The sequence below is a fragment of the Acipenser ruthenus genome, chromosome 10 (genome assembly GCF_902713425.1).
Source record: "Acipenser ruthenus chromosome 10, fAciRut3.2 maternal haplotype, whole genome shotgun sequence".
NCBI lineage: Eukaryota > Metazoa > Chordata > Actinopteri > Acipenseriformes > Acipenseridae > Acipenser > Acipenser ruthenus.
In genome coordinates, this window is record NC_081198.1 from 2,615,598 (window position 1) to 2,638,333 (window position 22,736).

At 39.9% G+C, this 22,736-nt stretch overlaps 2 protein-coding genes across 5 annotated transcripts in view; one reads left to right on the plus strand and one right to left on the minus strand.

Annotated features, from left to right (window-relative positions):
- Positions 1 to 8,596: 8,596 nt before the first annotated feature.
- LOC117414022 (biogenesis of lysosome-related organelles complex 1 subunit 2) lies at positions 8,597 to 11,615 on the minus strand. Its single transcript, XM_034023616.3, has 5 exons — positions 11,332 to 11,615; positions 10,424 to 10,540; positions 9,751 to 9,870; positions 9,275 to 9,379; positions 8,597 to 8,823 (listed from the first exon to the last, which is right to left on the minus strand). The coding sequence occupies exons 1-5, from the start codon at positions 11,504 to 11,506 to the stop codon at positions 8,792 to 8,794; spliced, it is 549 nt and encodes a 182-aa protein (XP_033879507.1). The 5' UTR covers positions 11,507 to 11,615; the 3' UTR covers positions 8,597 to 8,791.
- A 279-nt stretch (positions 11,616 to 11,894) lies between these two features.
- Positions 11,895 to 22,736, plus strand: part of LOC117409542 (ubiquitin carboxyl-terminal hydrolase 24) — a 45,205-nt gene continuing 34,363 nt past the window's right edge. For 3 of the 4 annotated variants that reach the window (XM_034015780.3, XM_059031500.1, XM_059031499.1), the window contains exons 1-5: positions 11,896 to 12,366; positions 20,124 to 20,292; positions 20,908 to 20,975; positions 21,623 to 21,766; positions 22,156 to 22,278. In XM_034015780.3, the coding sequence (XP_033871671.3) occupies positions 12,094 to 12,366; positions 20,124 to 20,292; positions 20,908 to 20,975; positions 21,623 to 21,766; positions 22,156 to 22,278 (777 nt within the window). In that variant the 5' untranslated portion in view covers positions 11,896 to 12,093. Of the gene's footprint in view, positions 12,367 to 20,123; positions 20,293 to 20,907; positions 20,976 to 21,622; positions 21,767 to 22,155; positions 22,279 to 22,736 lie in introns of all 4 variants that reach the window. The other variant, XM_034015769.3, reaches the window with a different exon arrangement.

Genomic DNA, 22,736 nt, shown 5'->3' on the forward strand with positions numbered 1-22,736 from the left:
AGAGCCATATACCGTAGATAGACAGACAGACAGACAGACAGACAGACAGACAGACAGACAGACAGACAGACAGACAGACAGACAGACAGATAGATAGATAGATAGATAGATAGATAGATTGATAGATAGATAGATAGATAGATATGATTGCTGTGTTAATACTTAAACGAATTGCCATACTTTCATTATGCTTTACCAATAATTCCTGAATCTGTTTCTGTTTCCTGAAAACATGCTGATTTTCTTTCATCTTTCATCCAGTACTTTAAAGATTTCTGTGTGGAATGCAATCCTCACATGGGGGTGTTATGAAACCTGTTGTATAAACTACTTGTTTGTTTAGGGGCACGTTGTAAGAAAGTGCATTTTGATCTAATATAAATGTCTTCTGATCGCCAGTCCGTCCTGCAGCCCAAGGAAAGCAGGGGCCTGTGGTGCGGACCCCTCTCCTGGGCTCCTGTGTTCAGACACCACAGCCATTGCTTAATCGCTTCTCATCGTTACGGTCCATGCGAAAGGGTAAAATCATCTTTTGAATGGTTGTTTTTTTTTAGCCTTGAGGTATTCAGAGGTACATAATAAAGTAATAACATGTGAGTAATGAGTTTGCTGTGTTCAGGATGTAAATTAATGACAGACAGGCTGCTCTGCTTAGGCAGAGCCCAAGCAGGATCCCCTGGATATGGAAGCAAACAACCTGCCTTCTGTAACGCAGGCGAAGGTGCAGTCTCTTTGTAGGCCGCATCATTTGGGTTTGCTTCCGCAACGCTGCTCCTGGCTGCATTTCAGTCGGACCTAATCAATAACACTATTGACAGCCCTCTAGGGTCACAGATTACATTTGCTTATGTATGTTTTGTTGTTCCTGTTTCCTACAATTAGGTTATCTGCCCCTTAAACAATAATAAAGATAATGGTTAATAAGCCGTATGCGGAAATCCGTCATTTTCTTCTTATGAGGATTGATTATTATTATTATTATTATTATTATTATTATTATTATTATTATTATTATTATTGTTAATGAAAACTATCAATAGCCCAGAACAGTTTCTGGAATATCAATCTTGATTTTGTTCATAAAAATAGACTTTGAAAAAAAAAAATTCTTTAAATAACTCCCGGAGGAGAGGGGAACACCCACCTCTCTCCCTCGGCACTCGAGCGCACAACAATATGAGTTTTGGACAGGCGCAGTTTTTTTAACCAGGTCATCAAGTTGTATAATCACTCATTCATCACCAGACCTGCCACGCCAGAGCTAAGGGCTACAGTGCTGGCTGCATGTTGCATTTTGAATTGAGTGACCCTGTGTTGATACTGAGTGACTCCTTACTGTTAAAACAAAACTGTGCCCTCTGCTGATAAAGTGAGTGTATAAAAGGGCCCAGTTTAATTAATAGGGTTCTGATATTTAACTGTTTTGAGGGTTAAAATCTGGTTCCATTTGAAATTTTAATCAGGCTTTCATTTCGTACATACCCACAGTGTATGGGGGGATTGGGTAAGCTCTGTTCCTATTCTAGCACTCGTAATAAACACACTTCTGCTTATTGCACTTATTAAAAAAGGAAATCTTTTTAAAAAATGTTTTTACAAAAAGGATCCTGATCATTGTTTTAAGGAAGCATCCTTGATTTATAAAATGTACTTGTCTGACTTCAAAAATGTTTCCCATGATTTTTAGATGAAATCTACCATGTTTTATAATACCTCTCTGGGCTTTACCATGCTTCCACTGTGCTGGTTCTCACATCAGGGAGTCTCATACATTCAGCAAAGCAACATGCTACCTTAAAGGTTTGCAGAATGCAGGCCCTGTCTGAAACAGGTCCAGAAATAACGAACCCTGCCAGTTGAAAACCATCTCTGTATCTGGTATTGGTTTAAAATCTAAATATTTGTACAGGTTATGTGTAAAGGAGTACAAATTCAACTTTTGATTACAAACAGTAATAAACAAATCACCTGTCAGCTGCTATAACGGCACTGGGGTTTTGGTCGACTACATGGAAACTTGCATCCTTTCCGGTTGTTATGCTTGCACAGAGAATAACAACCTCCAGCTGCTGCTGCTGCAATGTAATTCTCTTTCTCAAGTGAATTTGAGAAGCTGAGCAGGTTTGAACCTGGACACTGCATGGACGGACGACAGCCAGGACCACTCTTTTCTCTGAGACACACAGATCTGTCAGCTCAGCCAGCGCTAGGGAGCTTTTCAGGTGTGCCAAACCTCTTCTGTGTTTCAGCTTTTATTCTTCAGGGATGTGTCTCTGTTCTGCTATTCATTTAAATAAAACCTTCTCTATAGCCTTCTCTATAGCCCCCCCCCCTCCCCCAAAAAGGGACTTATACAGAAGTTTTTTTGTTTTTTTTTGTATTTTTATTTTTATAAAAACTGTCTGCAGAGTTTTTAGAAACACAAGAAGGAATTGTGAGCCATCTTAAATACTTTTTGAATAAGCCGCAATCCTTATTTAATTTGTTAAAACAGTTTTATGAAATCCACGTCTTGGATTAAAACAGCATACGTTTCAGTGTAGAATTCCAACTGTCCATAATTGGAACATACACTGGTACTGCCTTGATACATCCAGTACAGCACTAGTTTACCAGTGTGTATTGGTTCATTCCATTGTGAAACCAAAATAGGAAAATACTACCATTCTAGTACCATTCTAACAATGGGTCATACCAACTGCCATTGTGCCACTACTGCCCCTTTTTCACGAAGTTATTGCATTTCCAAAGTGGGAGCGCCATGTATTGTCATTGAAGATCAGCTGGGCAGGGGTATGGCTAGAGGACAGGACAGAAAGCCTGTCCCAGTGCAAGCCCCTACACACAGTGGAGCTGTTAATGGGTTAAAGCGCTTTACTTCCCAGCATGTGGAGCCTCGGAGCAGCTCTGCAATTACGCACTGTATGTTCTTTCTCATTCCTCCTTGTTGCCTTGCTTGTTGGGCCAGTGCATCAATCATGCAGCTGGAAGCTGTGACGCCACGCAGTACTCACTAGGGCAATACGTTTAAATTGTTTACTGTTACAAACGTATTGTGCCAGAAGCCATTACGAGCCGCCTTGTAAATTAGAATACTAGAGCACAACAGCTACCTTCCTAAAGATAGTTAGAGGCTCATGCCCTGATTTACTAACACACACACACACACGCACGCACGCACGCACGCACGCACGCACGCACGCACGCACGCACGCACGCACGCACACACACACACACACACACACACACACCCCGGAGGGACTAACAACAGCGTCACTCCATCCTAAACTGAACCAGGTGCCTTGAACTTAGCCAAAAGCAAGTTTGACACAGAGCAGTTTGTAAGTGGATATCTGGGCCAGATCAAACAATGATCTATTACTCTGACCGTAAAACAAAGTCCCACTGGGGCAAACTGTTTTTCTAGAGTGGCTGGAGAGGGAGATGATGAACAAGTTATCCACTGATGTCATGGGGCACTCAGGGGAGAAAAAGTCCTGAATCCTCACAGTGGAAGTGTGTTTTTTCATCATGCTTTCACTCCCCTCTTCCTTCTTCCCCCCCTTGTTGGAATCTCGAGTGTCTTTTTGGAACGCTGTTTATGATGCTACTGCATGTGTATGTAAATGCGTTCCAGCAGTCCCAGTGTATGCAAGTCACATTCCAATTGGAAAACGAAGTCAGATTTAGCATTTACATTCCCTGTTCTCTAACATGATTGAAATGTGTTGTTACAATATTGAGTCTTATTCTTTTTATCAGTCCTGGTAGCTGTTTCTAATCGGCTGCAACATTGTGATCACTATTTGTTTAATAATAATGATTTTCAGAAATGTATCTGCTTGTTAATAAACAACTACTCTCAACAAACCCCAGAAGCCCCCATGGGATCGTCAGGGACATTATAGTTAATGCAGCACACTGGCTCTGACATTGGCCTGCAATTCATTACTTCTTGTTTCTAGGGTTCCACAGGGCTCTCTTATTGGTCCTTTACTTTTTAATTTGTATATGCTACCACTGGGTAATGTGATCAGACAACATGGTTTTAATTTTCACTCTTATGCCGACGACAGCCAGATTTATTTTAAAATGAGTTCTGATGATGTAAACGTAAACTCCAGATTATCAACTTGCCTTGGCAAAATAGGGGCTTATATGTCAAAACATTTTTTGCAGTTAAATGCAAATAAAATTGAATTTATTTTAATTGGCTCTAAAACAGCATTAAATGAAAACCCACAACCAATGACCTTTGGCAGTGTAGCTGTGAAAAGTTTTGGAGTCTTATTTGATTCTACTCTTAGTTTTCAGTATAACATTTCAACTGTAGTGAAGTCTGCTTATTATCATTTGCAGGATATTTCTCAAGTCTGTTTGTGTCTTGCAGAATCTGACGTAGAAATTTTAATTAATGCGTTTGTTTCATCCCATCTGAACTATTGTAACGCCCTATTGGCTGGTCTACCTTGTAAACTAATCAAGCGCTTGCAGCAGGTTCAGAATACAGCTGCACGAATTCTGACTACAATGATAAAACGTAGCTTTGTGGTGGAAGAGCCTTTAGTCATAATGCACCTGTATTATGGAACAATCTTCCAATTGAAATCTGTAATGCTCACTCAATAAATTCATTTAAATCAAAGCTTAAAACACATCTTTACACAGTGGCCTGTTTTAGAGTTTTGTTAATATGTACTCCCCCCCATTTGTTTTTGGATGTTTTTTGATATTTTATTGTACATTATATTATATTGTTGTATAGCATATTTATTTGTGAAGCGCTTTGGGATGCCTTGGCATGAAAGGCGCTATACAAAATAAATTTGATTGAATGATTGATATGTGTTGGTTAATGTTTTGTGGTATGTTGTAAACTTCAAAATGCAACCACTAGTACATAAAAACTAGATTTCAAAACAAGAGGAGGCTATTGAGAACATCAAGGAATCCCTTCCTATTGCTCCATTTTCCTCCTCAAATCTTATGACAGGATCCAAGTTTTTTTAATTTTGTTTATTTTTTACTAGTGTTTCAGAAGTGAATACTTCACCTGGTAAACTGTTCCTATTGCAGTTACCCTTGTGTTTTGCATTGCCTGCAAGTGCAGACCCATTGCATTGCCACTGTACTGTAGATCGGTTTCTGCAGGTTATTGTGTGCTATGTGTTTCTCTGTTTGCTGCAGATATGAAGTTGGCATCTCCACGCACGACATGTGGTCTGGGTGTGTGTGTTAGCTTCAGGTATCTTTTCTACAGGTCTGGAGTGACTAGAGGGTGCAGGTCACATTTCATACATCAGGAAGAGTACTAAAAGATTCCAGCTTGCCCTTTCTCTGGTCTCATGTTTTTTTTTTTTGGTTTTTTTTTACAGTGGAACATGACTTCAAGACCTGATCAGCAGAGGCAGCATTCCAATCAGGATCAAGATGAAAGTGTCACCCTTAATAAATCTCCACAGGTAGCGAGCCCATTATTAGTGTTCACTAACTGGGATCTTACTCAGGGACTCAATTGGTTGTGGCACCACTGCTGATTAGACTTAAGCTATTTCTATAGCCAGCAAATCAGCCATGAAGAATTTGATGACATTTAATATTTGTTCAAACAAATTTACAAAAAAGAAATAAAAGCTTATGAAAAAACATGGGCTGTGATCCAGGTCAGATTGAGAAAAACAAAACCACATGAGTTGACATATGTTTTCATTAATTAATGTGCCAGGGACCCACTCAAAGTGCCACCAACCAACCCCCATTCTACTCTCCCTGTGCAGTCTTTGTGATTGGGAGTTTAATTCAAAACATGTAAGGAGGCAGTATTAGTTATGCAAAACGTGTGTAGGTCTTCCCACGAACACAAAGGACTTGTCTTTGAATGGATGCAGCCTGTTCCTTCAGGGCAAAAGTCATACTTAACCCTGATACAAACATTGAATTAATCATGAACAAACACACATTTCAAATACTATTAATATTGGATATGAGTTGATAGATCATCTGAATTACTGCCTCATTTGTTTTTCCCTGAAAGCAACGCTGACATCTTGCGGAGAGAATTGCTATAGCGCTAAAAAGCATTTGGAGGAAAATGTGTTCCAGCATTCAGTTAAACTTACTAACTAGCTAGGTACATATTTTTTGTAACAAGAGTTATATTTCCCTACTTATATTTTATTTTAAGAAGTATTCCTTGCACTAAGCACTGGACCAAACAGACATTGTAACTGTAGTGTTACAAAGAACAACTGGTTCATTAAATGGGGGAAGGTCCCTTGAGGTTCTGCATTACCTCCTCCAACCCAAACTGAATTCCAACCTAATTATGTACATCCACAGCTGAGATGGTGCACACTGATCCCATTAAAACTCATCTTCCACTCAACTGGATCTCCAGTTTTATTATTGGTTTATAAAATTGAATTGCACAAAGAATAATAAGGTAGCATAACTGATTCTATTTAAGCCAAGAGTGTAAAAGTGATAATGGAGACAGAACCACCTGTTCTCTGGCACAGATCCTGTCAAAACACATAAGCAGTGTTTAGCAGTGAGGCCCCTTACTAATCTCTTACATCTTCATCACAAGTTCAGATAATAATCCCACCCGGCTGAGCTCTTTAGAGTTACAGGAGGCTCTGTAAAAACAGCCTGCCCAAATTAACATCAGGAGCATACCAAGAGCCAGCAACAACAGATCCCATTCCTCATCCAATTCTAGTGTAATATTATAAAGCATTGGATAGGCTTTTCTTTTATTTTTTTTAACTGTATCAATTGTTTCTGTGGTGATTTGATGAACCACCCCACAAGTGGGCTGCATTCCTCTCTCTCTCGCTCTCGTTATTCTGCCATGTTACTGCGCTGAAATGCCCCTGGTGACAGACGTATCGGAGGGTGTTGTTAAGCTCTGAAGGGTACAAACAGTTCCTGGACTGGAAGCGCATTTCAAAGTGAATGTCTGGAGAATGTTCAGTCCCATATGAAGAAAGTTCAGTTCACATTTTTCTATTATTATTATTATTATGATTTCAAGGTTGAAAGCAGTAATCTTAGACTACCTAATGTTACATTTGGTAAGGACAGGGCTAGATTAGTGACATTGCAGAAGCTCTGTGGTGTACTCACTCAATAGGGGAATGCTGCCATCTGGTGGCTGGTAGGTATACTGTGTTTCCCACCAAACCAATGTCAATGCCAGGCTGCAGTCAAGTTTAAATTTAACACATGAAACAATTAGGAACCAGGAAGCAGCAGCACCTTTTCATCTACATGCTGTCTTTTGAAACATTACATTCCAAATTGAAGTGTATAAGACGACCAACAGAAGAAAGTGGGTTTCTTCCTTTTGCTGTTACGAATAAGAAAATTGATGGCCTTTTACAAACGACACAACCACTGTTGTGTGACTTTGTTCAGATATCATTTTTCCAGATTTACAAGTCGACAAGAACGCAAACATTGTTGATGAGTGTGTGTAACAGCTGCAAAGCTTTGCAAATTCCCATGTGCCAGGCAGTGGACCACCTCCATTCAAACAGGCCCTGCGTATGGCGCACTGCTTAAGGGTCACTCTGTAGAATGGGAGAGCTTTTCAATCAAGCAGTGATATGTGAAGGTAGGTCCTTGTTTAACCATTTAGCAGCACTGCCCCCATAATCTCTTGAGTTGATCAACCCATACTCCACTAGGCTAAACCACAAGCATTTTACTGCAACAGGGAATGGGTCTAATCCCAGGATAACCATGGTAAGGTGGTTGATGCAATCTAGAGGGGTTCCTCAATGCTGTAAAATGCTTTAATAAACGTCAAGATGGGGCTTATCAGGGTTTAGGCTAATCTGAGCAACCCTTTAATCAGTCTCATTTCTGAAGTGCTTGGGCTGTTTCACTCTGTTCATTTTGACTGGCTTCAATTAACTTCTGCTGAATCCAATACAGGAGTTTAAAGAAGGTGAACCTGGATTGCAGAGGGCAGGGGAATCTGGAAACACTGGAGCCACTACTGCTAAGGTTAATATAACTGTGCACAGGACCAGCAAACAAGATACTTATCAAGCTATTAAAACAGATGGAAACAAATCTAACAGACTGGCCCACGAGTCTACCAGGTACTGTAGCTGCCTACAGGGACACTGCATTTAATCCTTTGTTGCAATCAATTAAGGAGGTGTTTTAAGGGTGGTATTGATAGTGTTGATACTTGAATACTTTAATGGCTATCATCTAATTGTAAAGGTTTTCGTTCTGAAGTCTGCAACACAGGTTTAAAAAGGGTACCGTCCACTTCTACATAGCTGGGCTGTTAACATGGCTTGCAATGTCACAACCACAATATGTTATCTCTAGGTCCAGTGAAAATGGATTTTAAACTTTAGCCCTTGTCTTTTTAAAGCCAGGGGGTAAAGTGAAACGTTGACGGTGCTGGCCACTCACACAATCTTCGTTCACAGATGCAGAATGTCACGCTGCCACAAACCCTTGTTACAGTACCTCAAGATGAGCTCCCCCACAGTGTTGTCTGGAATAGGGATGTCTCCTAAATGTTTCTATTTGTGAAAATACATTTTAGAAAGCAGGCATGGGCAGACCCAGGTTTGTTTAAAAGTTTTTTGTTTTTGTTTGTTTTTTTGCTTTCAGTATCAGAACATCTCAGGTCGTATGGTTTTCCACGTCAAAAGCTCCAATGCGTGTTGAGCAACACGTGGACAAGAGCATCAGGATTAAGCCAGCCAATCAAACACGGTTCATCTGTCGCCTTCTCAACCTCACAGCTGTTATCAGAAGAGCTTCAACGTTTTTCTAACTTCTTAAACTTGGCCTCTGTGCAAACACAAACAAACAAACAGGGCTGTGGTCAATTCCAATTCCATTTCCAAATCCTTTCTAAAAATCAATTCCCGATTCCTTCAAAGGAATTGGGATTTATGTTTTAGAGACATGGCTGTTGAGATTGTCCAACTGCTTTCATTTGAAGTTTAAGTCATTTGCTGCCACTGTGAGAAGCTCATGTTAACAGAATACTGCTAATTGCAATTTCGATTAAGGATGTGTTGGAACTGATTAAAAGGGAATTGGAATTGATAAACAGGAATTGACCCCGACCCTGCAACCAAACAAACCATAAGCCCTTTGCTTGACTTGAAGTTTTATTTTACTATAAAAAGAGAGTTGTTAAAAGACTTGGGAGTTGTTAAAGAACCGTACAAAATTATACAACTATAAAATCAAATAATAAAATCTACCCATCTTGAGTGCTGCTGTGCTCGTATACCTAGTTTTTTGGAGTAGGTGTCCAGTTTGTATGCTGCTTGTTCGAGGGCTGTTACCTGCTCCTCTATCTGATTGATCTGGTCAAGGTACGGCTGCAGACCTGCATCTAAAGAAGAAGAAAAAAAAAAAAGGCTGTTCTGAAAGTTATGGATTGTGCCCCCTGCGGGTGAGATGATAGTTCCAAGCTCTACAATGCTCGTAGAGACAAGCCTGGTTGTTTAATGCAGAGGTTAAGAGACGCTTGTGTGTGGTTTCTACTTTTCAAAAGAAACAATCAAGTGACATGGATCCTGTGTAGTGGCACAACAGACGGGAAGTAAAACTACTAACATTCAATAGCTTTATGAAACCAAGTTCCCCTTAAAATAAAAATAAAATAAAAAAACACAACAGGGTTTCTTCAATTGAGCTAATCAATGTCAGGTCTTAATACCAGTCGCATGGCTTTTAATAGATCAGGCTGAAGCCTGGACTCACACTTCTGATTTAAATCCTTGAGGTTGCGGCTGATGTTTATTGAGATGTCCTTCATCTCCATGTACTTCAGGCTGGTCAGTTTGTTCATGTTTTCCACGAGTTTGTAGTCTTCACAAGTAGCTGAAACAATATGTAAAAGCTATGGAGATCCTGGCAGGGTGTTCATACTATATAAAACATGCCTGTCAGAGGCATATGACTGGCTGAGTGCCAAACAGCAAAGCCACTGCAGCACTTTCTAAATCATTCAATCATTCATATAACCCATGCATAATGGAGCGAGCCCTACATGCATCTGAATTTATGTTTCCAGTTTATTATTTATGCAATGCAAAAGCAGCATGAATCTGCTCTTTTCAAGGTGCTTAGACCTGAGTTAGGAGCTGCTCTTCTGTTGTGTCTAGATGCATCTGTCTTGAAGGAAGGCAGTGCCACCTAAGTGCACAGCTTTATAATCCTGGCAATACAAAGAATACAGTCTGTGTGTGTGTATGCATGTGTATATAAAAAAACACATGAGTTGTATCATTGCTTTAAGAACCTAATATGAAGTTTTGATAAAAACTCATTGTAAAACTGTGCAAAATTCAAACCCTTTGCAGCCCCAGTTACGACACAGCAGACAGTGGGGGAGTACAGACCCTGCCCGTAGTGCATGGTGCTTTCTATTAACCTGTGAGCTCTCCCTGCAGGAACACAGCCATCTTGTCGAACATGTCTCTGCACAGCTCGTTGATGTCGGGCTCTGCCGGCTCAACGGCCTCCTCTGCTGTTTCCACACCGCTTTCATCTAGGGAGCAAAACGACACAGCAAGTCAGGACACATGCAGAAGAACTGTCAAATTAACAGGAGAGACGGGAACCTCTTCAGAGGTGTAAACCAAGACAGGAAAAACAAACATTCTCTCAGCTCTTGCACAAATCCCCTGATTTACTAGTATGACTGCAGCAAGGCTGGTTACAGTTCAGATTATACCAGTTGCTTGAACGTCAATTATTTTATTTTTTTTTTGTGGAAAGCCTTTAAAAGAAGCTTTTTTTTTTGTCTAGGTCAACCCCCAACCTAGAGATAAACAAGGTAAAAATGAATGGACATTTTGACACGCTTCAGACACGTTCTCAACATGAACTGTAGGGGAGCGAGTTACACAGCTAGTGAACACGCAAAGCTCTTCCGCTATTTGAGGTGATAAGAAAGTTTAACCGAAAATGATTGCAGAATTACGGATACATGAGTACCTACCAACTTACCAACTTACCACCTGGTATCTGTCGTCTAAACGTCAAGTACACAATCTTGCCTGTCATGACTGAATTCATATTTGCATTTTCTGGATTACAAATGACGTGCCATCATGTACGGCCTAGTTGCACAAGTAAAGATATTCACAATAATGGCACATATCCTACACAAGATTAAAATGAAAAACAGAAGCATTTGCTGGAACTAAGCCTGTCTGCTTGTCTTTTGTAGTTGTACCTTGCGTGTTCTATACAGATACACCTGTTGCCTACATGATACAATTGCTTTTCTTAGTAAGTTATTTTGATCTATAACCAAACAATGATTATGGAACTTACTGTGACTGCCTGGCTTTTTAGGGACAGGCATGTACGAGTCTGCGTCTGTCCCGGGATCAGAGCCCCGAATCTGGCCGAAGAAAGCTGTGTCTGTCGCGCTGTTGGGACCCAGCGCCTGGCCTGCGGAACTGTTACTGTTTTCCATACTGCCTGACTCTCTTTCTCTGTCTGCCATTTTTTTCCAGTATTACGAATCACATGATGGGAACGCCGCTCACGTGATGCACCGCGACACGCCCTGAGCGTCGCCCAGTGGAATTTCTCCAAAGCCGAAAAACCGTTGAGTTATTTGGCAGTGACTCCGCCTTTTAAAGCGGCACATCAATCACACTGTTCTACACTACAGTATTGAAAACACACAAACCGCCAAGTCGCTTTGTCTTGAATGGCACTATTTAAAATGTAATGTTGTTGTTGACCTTAATCAGACATTTAATATAAACCCTGGCAGAGGTTACAGGGTTGGTAGTACAATGCCGTCTGTAGCTGACTGAAAAAAAATGTCTCAATTGATATAAACTGATAAGGTATTTATCAACAAGGATCACCATCATTGATTCTGCCACTTTAAGAGGCGGGACGTCAGTGTGACGTAACGCTACGGGTGCCGAAGAGCGGGTTGGGTCAGGTCCCGCCCGTCCTTTCCTCTTACGGGAACCTATCGTTACTGGGTGCACGGATTGTAAACATGGCTGCGTGCACAGCGGAAAGTCTGTGTTGCAAACCCCCATATTAGTGACTGTAAAACCGAGACACACCAACATGGAGACCGAGGAGGAGCAGCACATGACCACGCTGCTCTGCATGGGCTTCCCGGACGCGGACGCCATCCGCAAGGCCCTTCGCATGGCCAAGAATGACATCAACGAGGCGGTGGCGCTGCTCACGAACGAGAGCCCCGGACTCGGCTACGGCTACGAGCCGATGGAGAGCGGGCCTGGGCCCAGCGGGGACGGAGAGAGCAGCGGGAGAAGTGGGAGTGGTAGCGGGGGGTTTGATCCACCTCCCGCCTATCACGATGTGGTGGAAGGAGAGGTAAGGAGATGCCCTATATATTGTTATACTAGTAATAAAATGTAAATTGTTATTCGGTGGCCAGTGAACATACCCTTCACACACGTACATGTAAGTACAGCTGTCATTGTGAAACAGGTAGAAGACATTGTTCTAATAAATAAGACAAAGAGGGGCCGCTCGCGTTTGTTCAGAACATGTTGTTATTATTATTATTATTATTATTATTATTATTATTATTATTGTAGAATAGTTAGTATACGTTATGTAGCACTAGCCCCAGGTCCTTCTTCCAAGGGGAAAGGGGGGAAAACTTTTCAGTTATTCAAATGTAGGGGAAGCGGACAGCTTTTTTTTTTGCCTGCACGGTTTTTTAATGTGTGTTTTTGCTGAGAGGGCAAAATGCTGAGCTTCTCTAATACTAACAGTATTTTCAAGTTGTTGTGGTTAGTGTGTGGGACGTTTAAGACGGTAGTATTATTTAGAGAATGGGGCCATGTATTATGAATGGGCCACTCAACCCCTTATTTGTGCCTGTGTTACAGATGAACTATTAAATCGGAACGAGCCAGCAACAAACACATACTGCAGCTAGGTGCTTATCAATGATTCGATAGTACATGCGTGTATATACAGGGCAGTATAAGCTCTGTTTGACTGGTAACTTATTTTATTTTTTTATTTAACCATTGATTAGTCTGTTAGAGGTTGAATAGGTTATTTTATGAGTCTTATGGTGTTGATACTGTCCGTTATCTCTTGAATAGCTGGAAGGTGCTTAATCCCTTAAAGGGCTGGCACAGAGTATAACTGCTGATGGTTCCGCGGTTTCTTGGCAGGATAGAATTTTGGTTGCCTGAAGTTTGCAATATTAGAAGAGCACCCCTTGAACACTACAGGTGTGAATAAATATTGAATAAAAAAAAAATCACCTTGTACACATATAAACCCGAAGGGCCAGCAGTGTGGAGTAGTGGTCAGGGCTCTGGACACTTGACTGGAGGGTTGTAGGTTCAATCCCAGGTGGGGGTCACTGCTGCTGTACCCTTGAGCAAGGTACTTTACCTAGATTGCTCCAGTGAAAACCCAAATGTATAAATGGGTAATTGTATGTAAAAAAATGTGATATCTTGTAACAATTGTAAGTCGCCCTGGATAAGGGCGTCTGCTAAGAAATTAATAATAATAATAATAATAATAATAAAAATAATAGTTAATGCATATTTTTGACCAATAAACGCTTCAGAAGTTGTTCGTTTGGGGAAACTACTAAGACTCCTAATCCATTACTTCTTTATTTGTATAAGATGTGTTTTGATGCTGATGAACATGGATAAGTTGCTAGAGCTACAAACTAACTGCTGTTTAAAGTCTTGCACCCTGTCTTTTCACCCTGTCTTGCAAGTCTTACACCCTGTTTTTTTTATCACAACATTATAAATGTTGGGAACCGGGAGAAGCCGTTCACCAATTGAACTGTTTAATTTTGGTATTAAGCCGACTGAGAGCCATCCAATTGATTGCAACTTGTGCAGTTTAAACTGTTCAATTGGATTCCTTCTTGAACCAGACCAGTTGTGTACTGCTGAACTAACATTTAGATCTTCAAAAAGTCTTCAGGTGGTCCCCAAGTAGCTCACCTGGTAGAAGTGCAGCCGCATGGTGCGCAGGGTGAGTCATGCAGCGCAGGTTCATGTCCTGGCTGTGCGAAGTAGGCTGATCTTTGCTGGCGACTGAAGGGAGCATCGCATTGGCTCTGCCACTGCCGTGGGTTAGGGAGCCAAAACCGGCAGGGGCTGTTTCTCCACATCGCGCTACAGTGAACCCTGCTGGCCAGGCGCCCAGTGAGCTCAGAGCAGACACCTGCAGGGCTGGCCTTTGTCCTCCATTGGTCTGTACGCCCACTGAACCTTGAGGTCTCCTGAGCTGTGTGGGGAATTGCTGCGGTGAGGGGAAAAGCGATTGGACATTCCAAATTGGAAGAAAATCGGGGTAAAATAATAATTGGAAACACTAAATATACATTAAAAGATCAAGTCTTCGGATTGCCAGTAGACTGATTGGCTTATCCATTGTGACTGACAAGTGTTACATTTTCATGGAATGACCATAAATCTTTTTTTTTTTTTTTTTTTTGCTTGCATAGAAGCAAAGTACACTGCTGTACAAAACAATTGGGACATTCAGAGAAGTTTATATTAAGCATGTGCCTACACTGGAGGTGTTAATAGTTTTGCCCAAATATAGGTGTTGTCTTTTGTTTTTACATAGTAGTGAAGTGTAAGCCAGTGTATTTCATATTCAGTATTTCATTTCTATATTGCGAATGTTAGTAACAGTACTCAGTTGCACAATCTCTTTGCCTAATATTGCCACATTGAACTTTACAGTTAAGTCAGAGAATGTTATTCCAAACCCACTGTGACATATTTGTTTCTTTTCAGCGTGACATGTCTCCGTATTTATTTATTGTTTTTTTTTTTTTCAAAACCCTTTGGCAGTCACATACCATGTCTAAATTTAGCTTTGTTACACTGATACATGTAAACAGTAGCAGTCAGAGGGTACAGTAACAAGCAACACAGATGTGTGTAATTTTCTTCACAATATAAAAATCCAAGTTCAGACAGATGGCTTCCCTCCTTTGGTCTTGTGCACTGTGAATGCAGTTCCAGTATCGTGCTGCTTTAAATGGGTAAGACCAGTCTCTCTCATCAAAATAAGTGAATTGTAAAAACTCAGTGTGCAAGCATATAGTGGCAGCATATGATTACTGTGCAGCAGCTTTTCTGACTTGAGTTTTCACAAAGGGGTTTGCAATCTATAGCTGGATAATTTAGCAGGGTACAATCCTTACGTCTTGGGTTGCTACTGTATACCCCATCTAATTTATGAAGATGGACTTGGCATTCCACTAATGCTGTAAAATGTGTTTCACTGCATACCAAAGTAAAAGCTATTATGAATGGAATTCCTTGATCACATCACAACTTTAGTTACTGTACAGCATTTCAGACATGGCTTTAAGCACTATGTATCTAGATGGACAGACAAAAGTCTGAATCGTTTGAATGCATTGCATTTTAACCTATATTGACAAATGCCAAGTTGTTTTTGTTTTTTTGTAATGTGCACCTGGGTGCAGCAAGAAAAACTGAGTCTTGCTTTTAATAATCATTCTTCTATAGTTCTGAGTAAAGAAAATGCTGGTGTCGAGGTGCTTCAGCTCTTTGAAATTTGTAAGACTTCCGTTGAGTCCTGTAAATCATTTTGCAGGTTTACAAATATTCAGCAGTTTTGAGCAGCTTGCTTTAAATTATGTAAAACACTGATTGATATAAGATTGATTTTATAAGATAAAAAGCTGTGCTTGGAAAAACACATTAAGTCTTCCAATCCTGTAACATGACTCGGTTTGCTGACCAAGATTAACGCCACAAGTGAATCCAGTATTAGCAGAACAGTATCACAGATAATTTACTGAAAATGCTAAGCAAATCGTATTTAGAGAGCAGTAATCCCTAAGCGCTAAAACCTATTTCCAGGGTAGCTGCATTCCAGAATTGAATCTAAATAGTAATCCTATAACTGTTTTACAGTCTCTAGAATGCAATTACTTTCTTTTAAAAAACAAATGTATTAATTACTGAGAAACTGTGAGCTAGTGAACAGCAGTACTGCCTGTTTCAAAAATTGCAAAACCAATGTCTTTAGTTAGCAAACTGATTTAGATTAAAGAATTGCACAATACTGACACACTATCCTATGTCGTGCTGACTCTACAGGTTTACTTGGCCTTGCCTGGCTTTAAAAGAAAGCAATCCGTCCGTGGCCACTATCATTGTATAACAATGGTTTATAGAAATAAGACTGCATTCTTATTTGGTTACAGGAAACTACATTGACGTCAGTTTTTATTTTCTGTTCCACCTCTTGTAAATGAGGTAATGTTGTTTAGAATCTAATGAGTACTTTGATCACTTTCCCAAAACTGCATACCATCTCACCTTTCAGACTGATTGATTGATCACTAACAACTAGAGCATAACTCCCCACGTAGATTCACTCGCTCCTTGATGTCAGATGTCAGACAGACTGATATTTTATTTTGTTTAGTTAAGAACTCTGTGGAGCTAGCATGTTTGTATCTGGTGATTTTTGAGAATTATATAATTTGGATATTAGTGATATTATTTGATGTAAATGAAAATTTAAAGAAACAAGGTGCTATGATGACCTATGTTTAACTAATTATCAACAAAGGGTGTTATCATATAGGGGTTCTCATCACCCGTTTTCGCTAAACTGGAATAGATACATTTTGCTTTTTTTCTGTGTATGTGTGCAAGGGGCTGGTGTGGTCATTGTTCAGTGTTGGGATTGGGATACTGTTCTGTAGGAACCGCCTACCGTCACAACATACCACCCCTCACTGGCATCCCAGTAACCCAGCAACCACGACAGCATTGAAGTACTGTGGTATTGCTAGGCATGTTGAAAAATACCGGGGTCTGATCAGCATTTCCGATCTGTCCAAGCTGGTACCGCTTGTTAGAAATGCTGAAATTGAAAACTTTTCTCTTGGAATTCCTCAGGAAGCTTGGTTTGTCTTTTATCAGCAGTAAAAGTCGCATGCTGCTTGTGTATTCGGGCAGGCGCCTTAGTTGTCTTTTCTCAGCAGTCAGTCGCGTTGCTGTTTGTGTACTCGGATAGTCACGTCTTTCGTTGGTGATTTTTATACACGCATCACTGTACTGTACTCAAATTTAAGACGCAGGGTATGTTTGAGAAGCAAAAAACTTTTAAAAAAGCGCGTCTTAAATTCAAAGGAATACTGTAATTTTAGTTTTGGGTTTTTTTCTTTACCTATTAGAGACATTTGAAGACAATTTAATTGACTAACAGTGACATCAATTTAAGTCATTTCCTGCCACTATGTGAGAGGCTCGTTTTAAATCAATACTGCTAATTGCAATTTTGATCAATGGTGTGTTGGAATTGCTTAAAAAAGGGAATGAAAATTAGAATTGATTTTAAAAAGGAATTGTAAATGAAAAATAGGAATTGACCCCCACCCTGATACTAGTGTGTAATTGTAGCATCCAACAAATATTGCAGTCTTGACCTGTCTAGTATGGCCAACATTGGGGTTGTAGCTCAGCGGTTACAACCATTTGGACTGAAGTTCACTGTTCGTTTTTTTGTCATGGTGTGTATGAGGTTATCTATGTGCCTTTTTTTCTGTAAAATGTGACATTAGTTGAATGTCAGGCGTTTGGACACTGGTTTTGAGAAGCTCTTGGTTTACTGCAATGAGCTCCAGCAGAAAGGGAAGTCTATATTGAAGTGAAACATACACTATATGCACCTAAAGATGTATAGCTTGCTACGATGCGCTGCACTTTCGATAAACAAACATCATAAATAGACCTGTGACAGTATAGTAACAGCAGCCTGTTGCCCAGCCCAATGACTAATTCGGTTGAAGTCAGACTCCGAGCAGCACGTGACTGTCTTTTATTTATTTTTTATAAAAATCTAGATGGACCTTCAAACTAAATTGCTTCATATGATAGCTATAACGAGATCGGATATCAAGCGTCTTCCTTGCCTAGTATAACATCATCAACTTTGTGTCAGATTTCCTCTGCTCTGAACGGTAATAAAACTGTTGCCTAAAAGCCTACCCTGTATTACGGTAGCAGATTCTGTTTTCTAAGCTTTATAAACATAGAGCTGTATAGATGATGCGCCGCTGAAAGTCCTGATCAACAGCCTTTTCATTTATTATTGCACACTGATGTGGCTTAGAGGATTTTGCCTTGTGGGGTGTTAATAGCTTTGAATGAATATATATATATATATATATATATATATATATATATATATATATATATATATATATATAATATATAATATATACAGTACTGTGCAAAAGTTTTAGGCAGGTGTGAAAAAATGCTGTAAAGTAAGAATGCTTTCAAAAAGACATGTTAATAGATTATATTTATCAATTAACTAAATGCAAAGTGAGTGAACAGAAGAAAAATCTAAATCAAATCCATATTTGGTGTGACCACCCTTTTGCCTTCAAAACAGCATCAATTCTTCTAGGTACACTTGCACAAAGTCAGGGATTTTGTAGGCATATAGTCAGGTGTATGATTAAACAATTATACCAAACAGGTGCTAATGATCATCAATTCAATATGTAGGTTGAAACACAGTCATTAACTGAAACAGAAACAGCTGTGTAGGAGGAATAAAACTGGGTGAGGAACAGCCAAACTCAGCTAACAAGGTGAGGTTGCTGAAGACAGTTTACTGTCAAAAGTCATACACCATGGCAAGACTGAGCACAGCAACAAGACACAAGGTAGTTCTACTGCATCAGCAAGGTCTCTCCCAGGCAGAAATTTCAAGGCAGACAGGGGTTTCCAGATGTGCTGTCCAAGCTCTTTTGAAGAAGCACAAAGAAACGGGCAACGCTGAGGACCGTAGACGCAGTGGCCGGCCAAGGAAACTTACTGCAGCAGATGAAAGACACATCATGCTTACTTCCCTTCGCAATCGGAAGATGTCCAGCAGTGCCATCAGCTCAGAATTGTCAGAAAACAGTGGGACCCTGGTACACCCATCTACTGTCCGGAGAAGTCTGGTCAGAAGTGGCCTTCATGGAAGACTTGCAGCCAAAAAGCCATACCTCCGACGTGGAAACAAGGCCAAGCGACTCAACTGTGCACGAAAACACTGGAACTGGGGTGCAGAAAAATGGCAGCAGGTGCTCTGGACTGATGAGTCAAAATTTGAAATATTTGGCTGTAGCAGAAGGCAGTTTGTTTGCCGAAGGGCTGGAGAGCGGTACACGAATGAGTGTCTGCAGGCAACAGTGAAGCATGGTGGAGGTTCCTTTCAAGTTTGGGGCTGCATTTCTGCAAATGGAGTTGGGGATTTGGTCAGAATTAATGGTCTCCTCAATGCTGAGAAGTACAGACAGATACTTATCCATCATGCAATACCATCAGGGAGGTGTCTGATTGGCCCCAAATTTATTCTGCAGCATGACAACGACCCCAAACATACAGCGAAAGTCATTAAGAACTATCTTCAGCGTAAAGAAGAACAAGGAGTCCTGGAAGTGATGGTATGGCCCCCACAGAGCCCTGATCTCAACATCATCGAGTCTGTCTGGGATTACATGAAGAGAGAGAAGCAAATGAGGCTGCCTAAATCCACAGAAGAACTGTGGTTAGTTCTCCAAGATGTTTGGGCCAACCTACCTGCCGAGTTCCTTCAAAAACTGTGTGCAAGTGTACCTAAAAGAATTGATGCTGTTTTGAAGGCAAAGGGTGGTCACACCAAATATTGATTTGATGTAGATTTTTCTTCTGTTCACTCACTTTGCATTTTGTTAATTGATAAATATAAACTATTAACATGTCTATTTTTGAAAGCATTCTTACTTTACAGCATTTTTTCACACCTTCCTAAAACTTTTGCACAGTACTGTGTGTGTGTGTGTGTAATATATATATATATATATATATATATATATATATATATATATATATATATATAATATAATATAATATATATATATATATATATATATATATATATATATATATATATATATATATATATGAGAGAGAGGGCCAATGTGTCGGTGTAGTCCTTACCTTTAGTATCTGTAGGATCTTGATGGCATAGCAAGCTCTTCATGCTCAACTGTCTCTAAAACCTCTCTTTTTTTCTTAATTTTTTTTTTTGTCTTGCAGAAGAACAATGATGAGAATGGGAACTGTTCCGAGGGAAACGTTGAGTTCCCCACCACTAACCTGTATGAGCTTGAGAGTCGGGTGTTTACTGATCACTGGTCTATACCTTACAAGCGCGAGGAGTCGCTGGGCAAGTGCCTGATTGCTTCCACATGCCTGGCCAAGCTGAGTAAGTACAAGTGCTTGGTGCTCATGCAATGACCTCTTTGCACTCAAAGCTGCAAGAAGCTCTGCCATACTGTTTGCCTTGATACTTTTACCTCTGTGATACCGTTCTATTCATCCCCTTTCCCCTTTCATGCATTTGACAAAAAACAGCAACCATAATCAAAATATTTATGCTTTTCTTTTTTTCTTTATTTCCTATAACCAAATACAAAATGTTAATGTATTTTTCCATATTTATTTATAAGTTTGTTCTAAGTTTTACAGAGCTGTCTTACTGTTTTGTATCTGTTTTTATTGCATTGTTTGAAGGCATGCTAACCAAGATGCTAAAACACCATTTACATAACTGTTATTAGCACTGTCAATGTTATCCCATTCCCCTCTCCCCGTAGAAGGATAGCTAAGCAGGATTTTAAAATATTTTGCCTGTGTTGTAGTTCAAACTAAATCCAGTGGTCTTCCTGCAATCAAACCATGTGACCTACAGCACAGGTTCCAGAATGCAGTGGTTTATCTACAGCATTGTCTTGCAAATATTTTAACACATTAGAAGTGTAGAACAAGATTAGCACTCTTTTAAGAATAAAAGTAAACTGAATTGTTTTGATGTGTGCAGGTCTTGCTGATGCAGATGAGAACTGCAAGCGCTTCATAGACAGATGTATGCCTGAAGCATTCAAAAAGGTAATGACTGAAGGAAGATTACCTTGTGTATGAAATGTATTCAGACTGGGAGAAGCTCTTGACTGAACCACGGCTTGGCACCCAGTCATGGGCTTCAGAACTACCTTCAATCAAGTATATTTATTAAAGAATCAAGAGCCAGGAGCTTGTTAAATACATTGTTACATGAACAATTCTTATTAGTAAACATGATCTCAGGTGATGCTCTGATGAGAAGTGCCATCAGTTAATTCAGAGTAGATTTATCAGGGGCCTGATTTGTTCAGAATCATGGTATATTTCAATTATATACCTAAACAAGGGTAGCTCTGAAACCCACTTTGGATCTTTTTTTGGCTTGGCTATGACAGTTGGCAGCTGTATTTAATTTGTTTTCCCCAGGCTAACAACTCCAGACTGACAACTACCCTGTCTGTGTGTTGGTGGAGGGAATTTACCAAATCGCCATCGGATTGCATGATTTGATTTGTTAATTAAAGCATTACATTTTTTAAAAAACAGTTCGTTTTCAGTTTTACTTCAGTAAATTTTAACAATTCTGAACCACATGCTGTACACATAATAATGGAACACTACTTTAAACGGGTGTGTGTTTTTATTTATTTTATCTCTATCAGTCTATCATTTATTTATTTATTTTTTTCTAGTTGCTGACGTCAAGTGCCGTCCATAAGTGGGGTACTGAAATCCACGAAGGTATCTACAACATGCTGATGTTGTTGGTGGATTTGGTGGCCGAAAGAGTGAAACTGGAGCCCATCCCCGTTGGCCTCCTGGGAGTGCTTACAATGGTATCTATCTATTTAAATGTCATTATACCAGGCTGTCTAAAAGACATTATATAGGCTGTCTAAAAGTAAAGGATACTTTAACTGTAATGCATTTTACCCATCAACAAATATTGAACCAACCATTTTTTTAACCAAGGTATTTTTACTTTGTAACATGTTGTAGTAATTGTGCTGCAGCTTTAGATAATGTTTTGAAATTCATGTTTCAAATCCAGGTATGTGGTCAGATAGTCACTTTTATTCACAATTGTCTGGCGAATTCCATTTTGATATTCGGTTGTGTTGGATAACCGGGATTCTGTTGAATGCGTGGTTATACTTTTAGTTTGAGTAACCCAAAGATTCCTCTTATTTTGGATAATGGTTTCACTGTCTTTAATTCTTTCAAGGCTTTCAACCCCGACAATGAATACCATTTCAAAAACCGGATGAAAGCTTGCCAGAGGAACTGGTCTGAAGTCTTTGGTGAAGGAAGCACGTTTGCTGTCTCGCTTAGTTCCAGCTTCCAGAAGGTATGCTGCCAAAAGCTGGGTTACTAGATTGTGTGTGTAATTGATTCAAAAAGAATGCATTGCATTAGTGATGATGTATTTCCGTTGTGCAAGCAAATCACAAAATAAAAATGTGATCTGTTTTTATTTTATTTTTTTAGACTGACAAATGACTCTGTATGTCTTACAGATACAGTGTGCTTGACTCTTTAAACCCCCTGTTTACCAGCATTGAGTGCAGCTTGGAAATGCACTACAGACTTGGCAAAACTCTGTTGAAATCCGTGCCTTCTTTGTGTCTGCAGAACCGTGATTAAACTGTCCTAAAACGTTTTTGTTTTGTGAATCAGAGGGCAAGACAGGCTAGCTGAGCAACTTTATTATGCAAGCTTTCTTTTGCACAAGCCTTAGATCTGCATTTTTCCATGTGGTAATATTACGAGTGACACAACCACAAATATATTTGCCAATAGCAATGT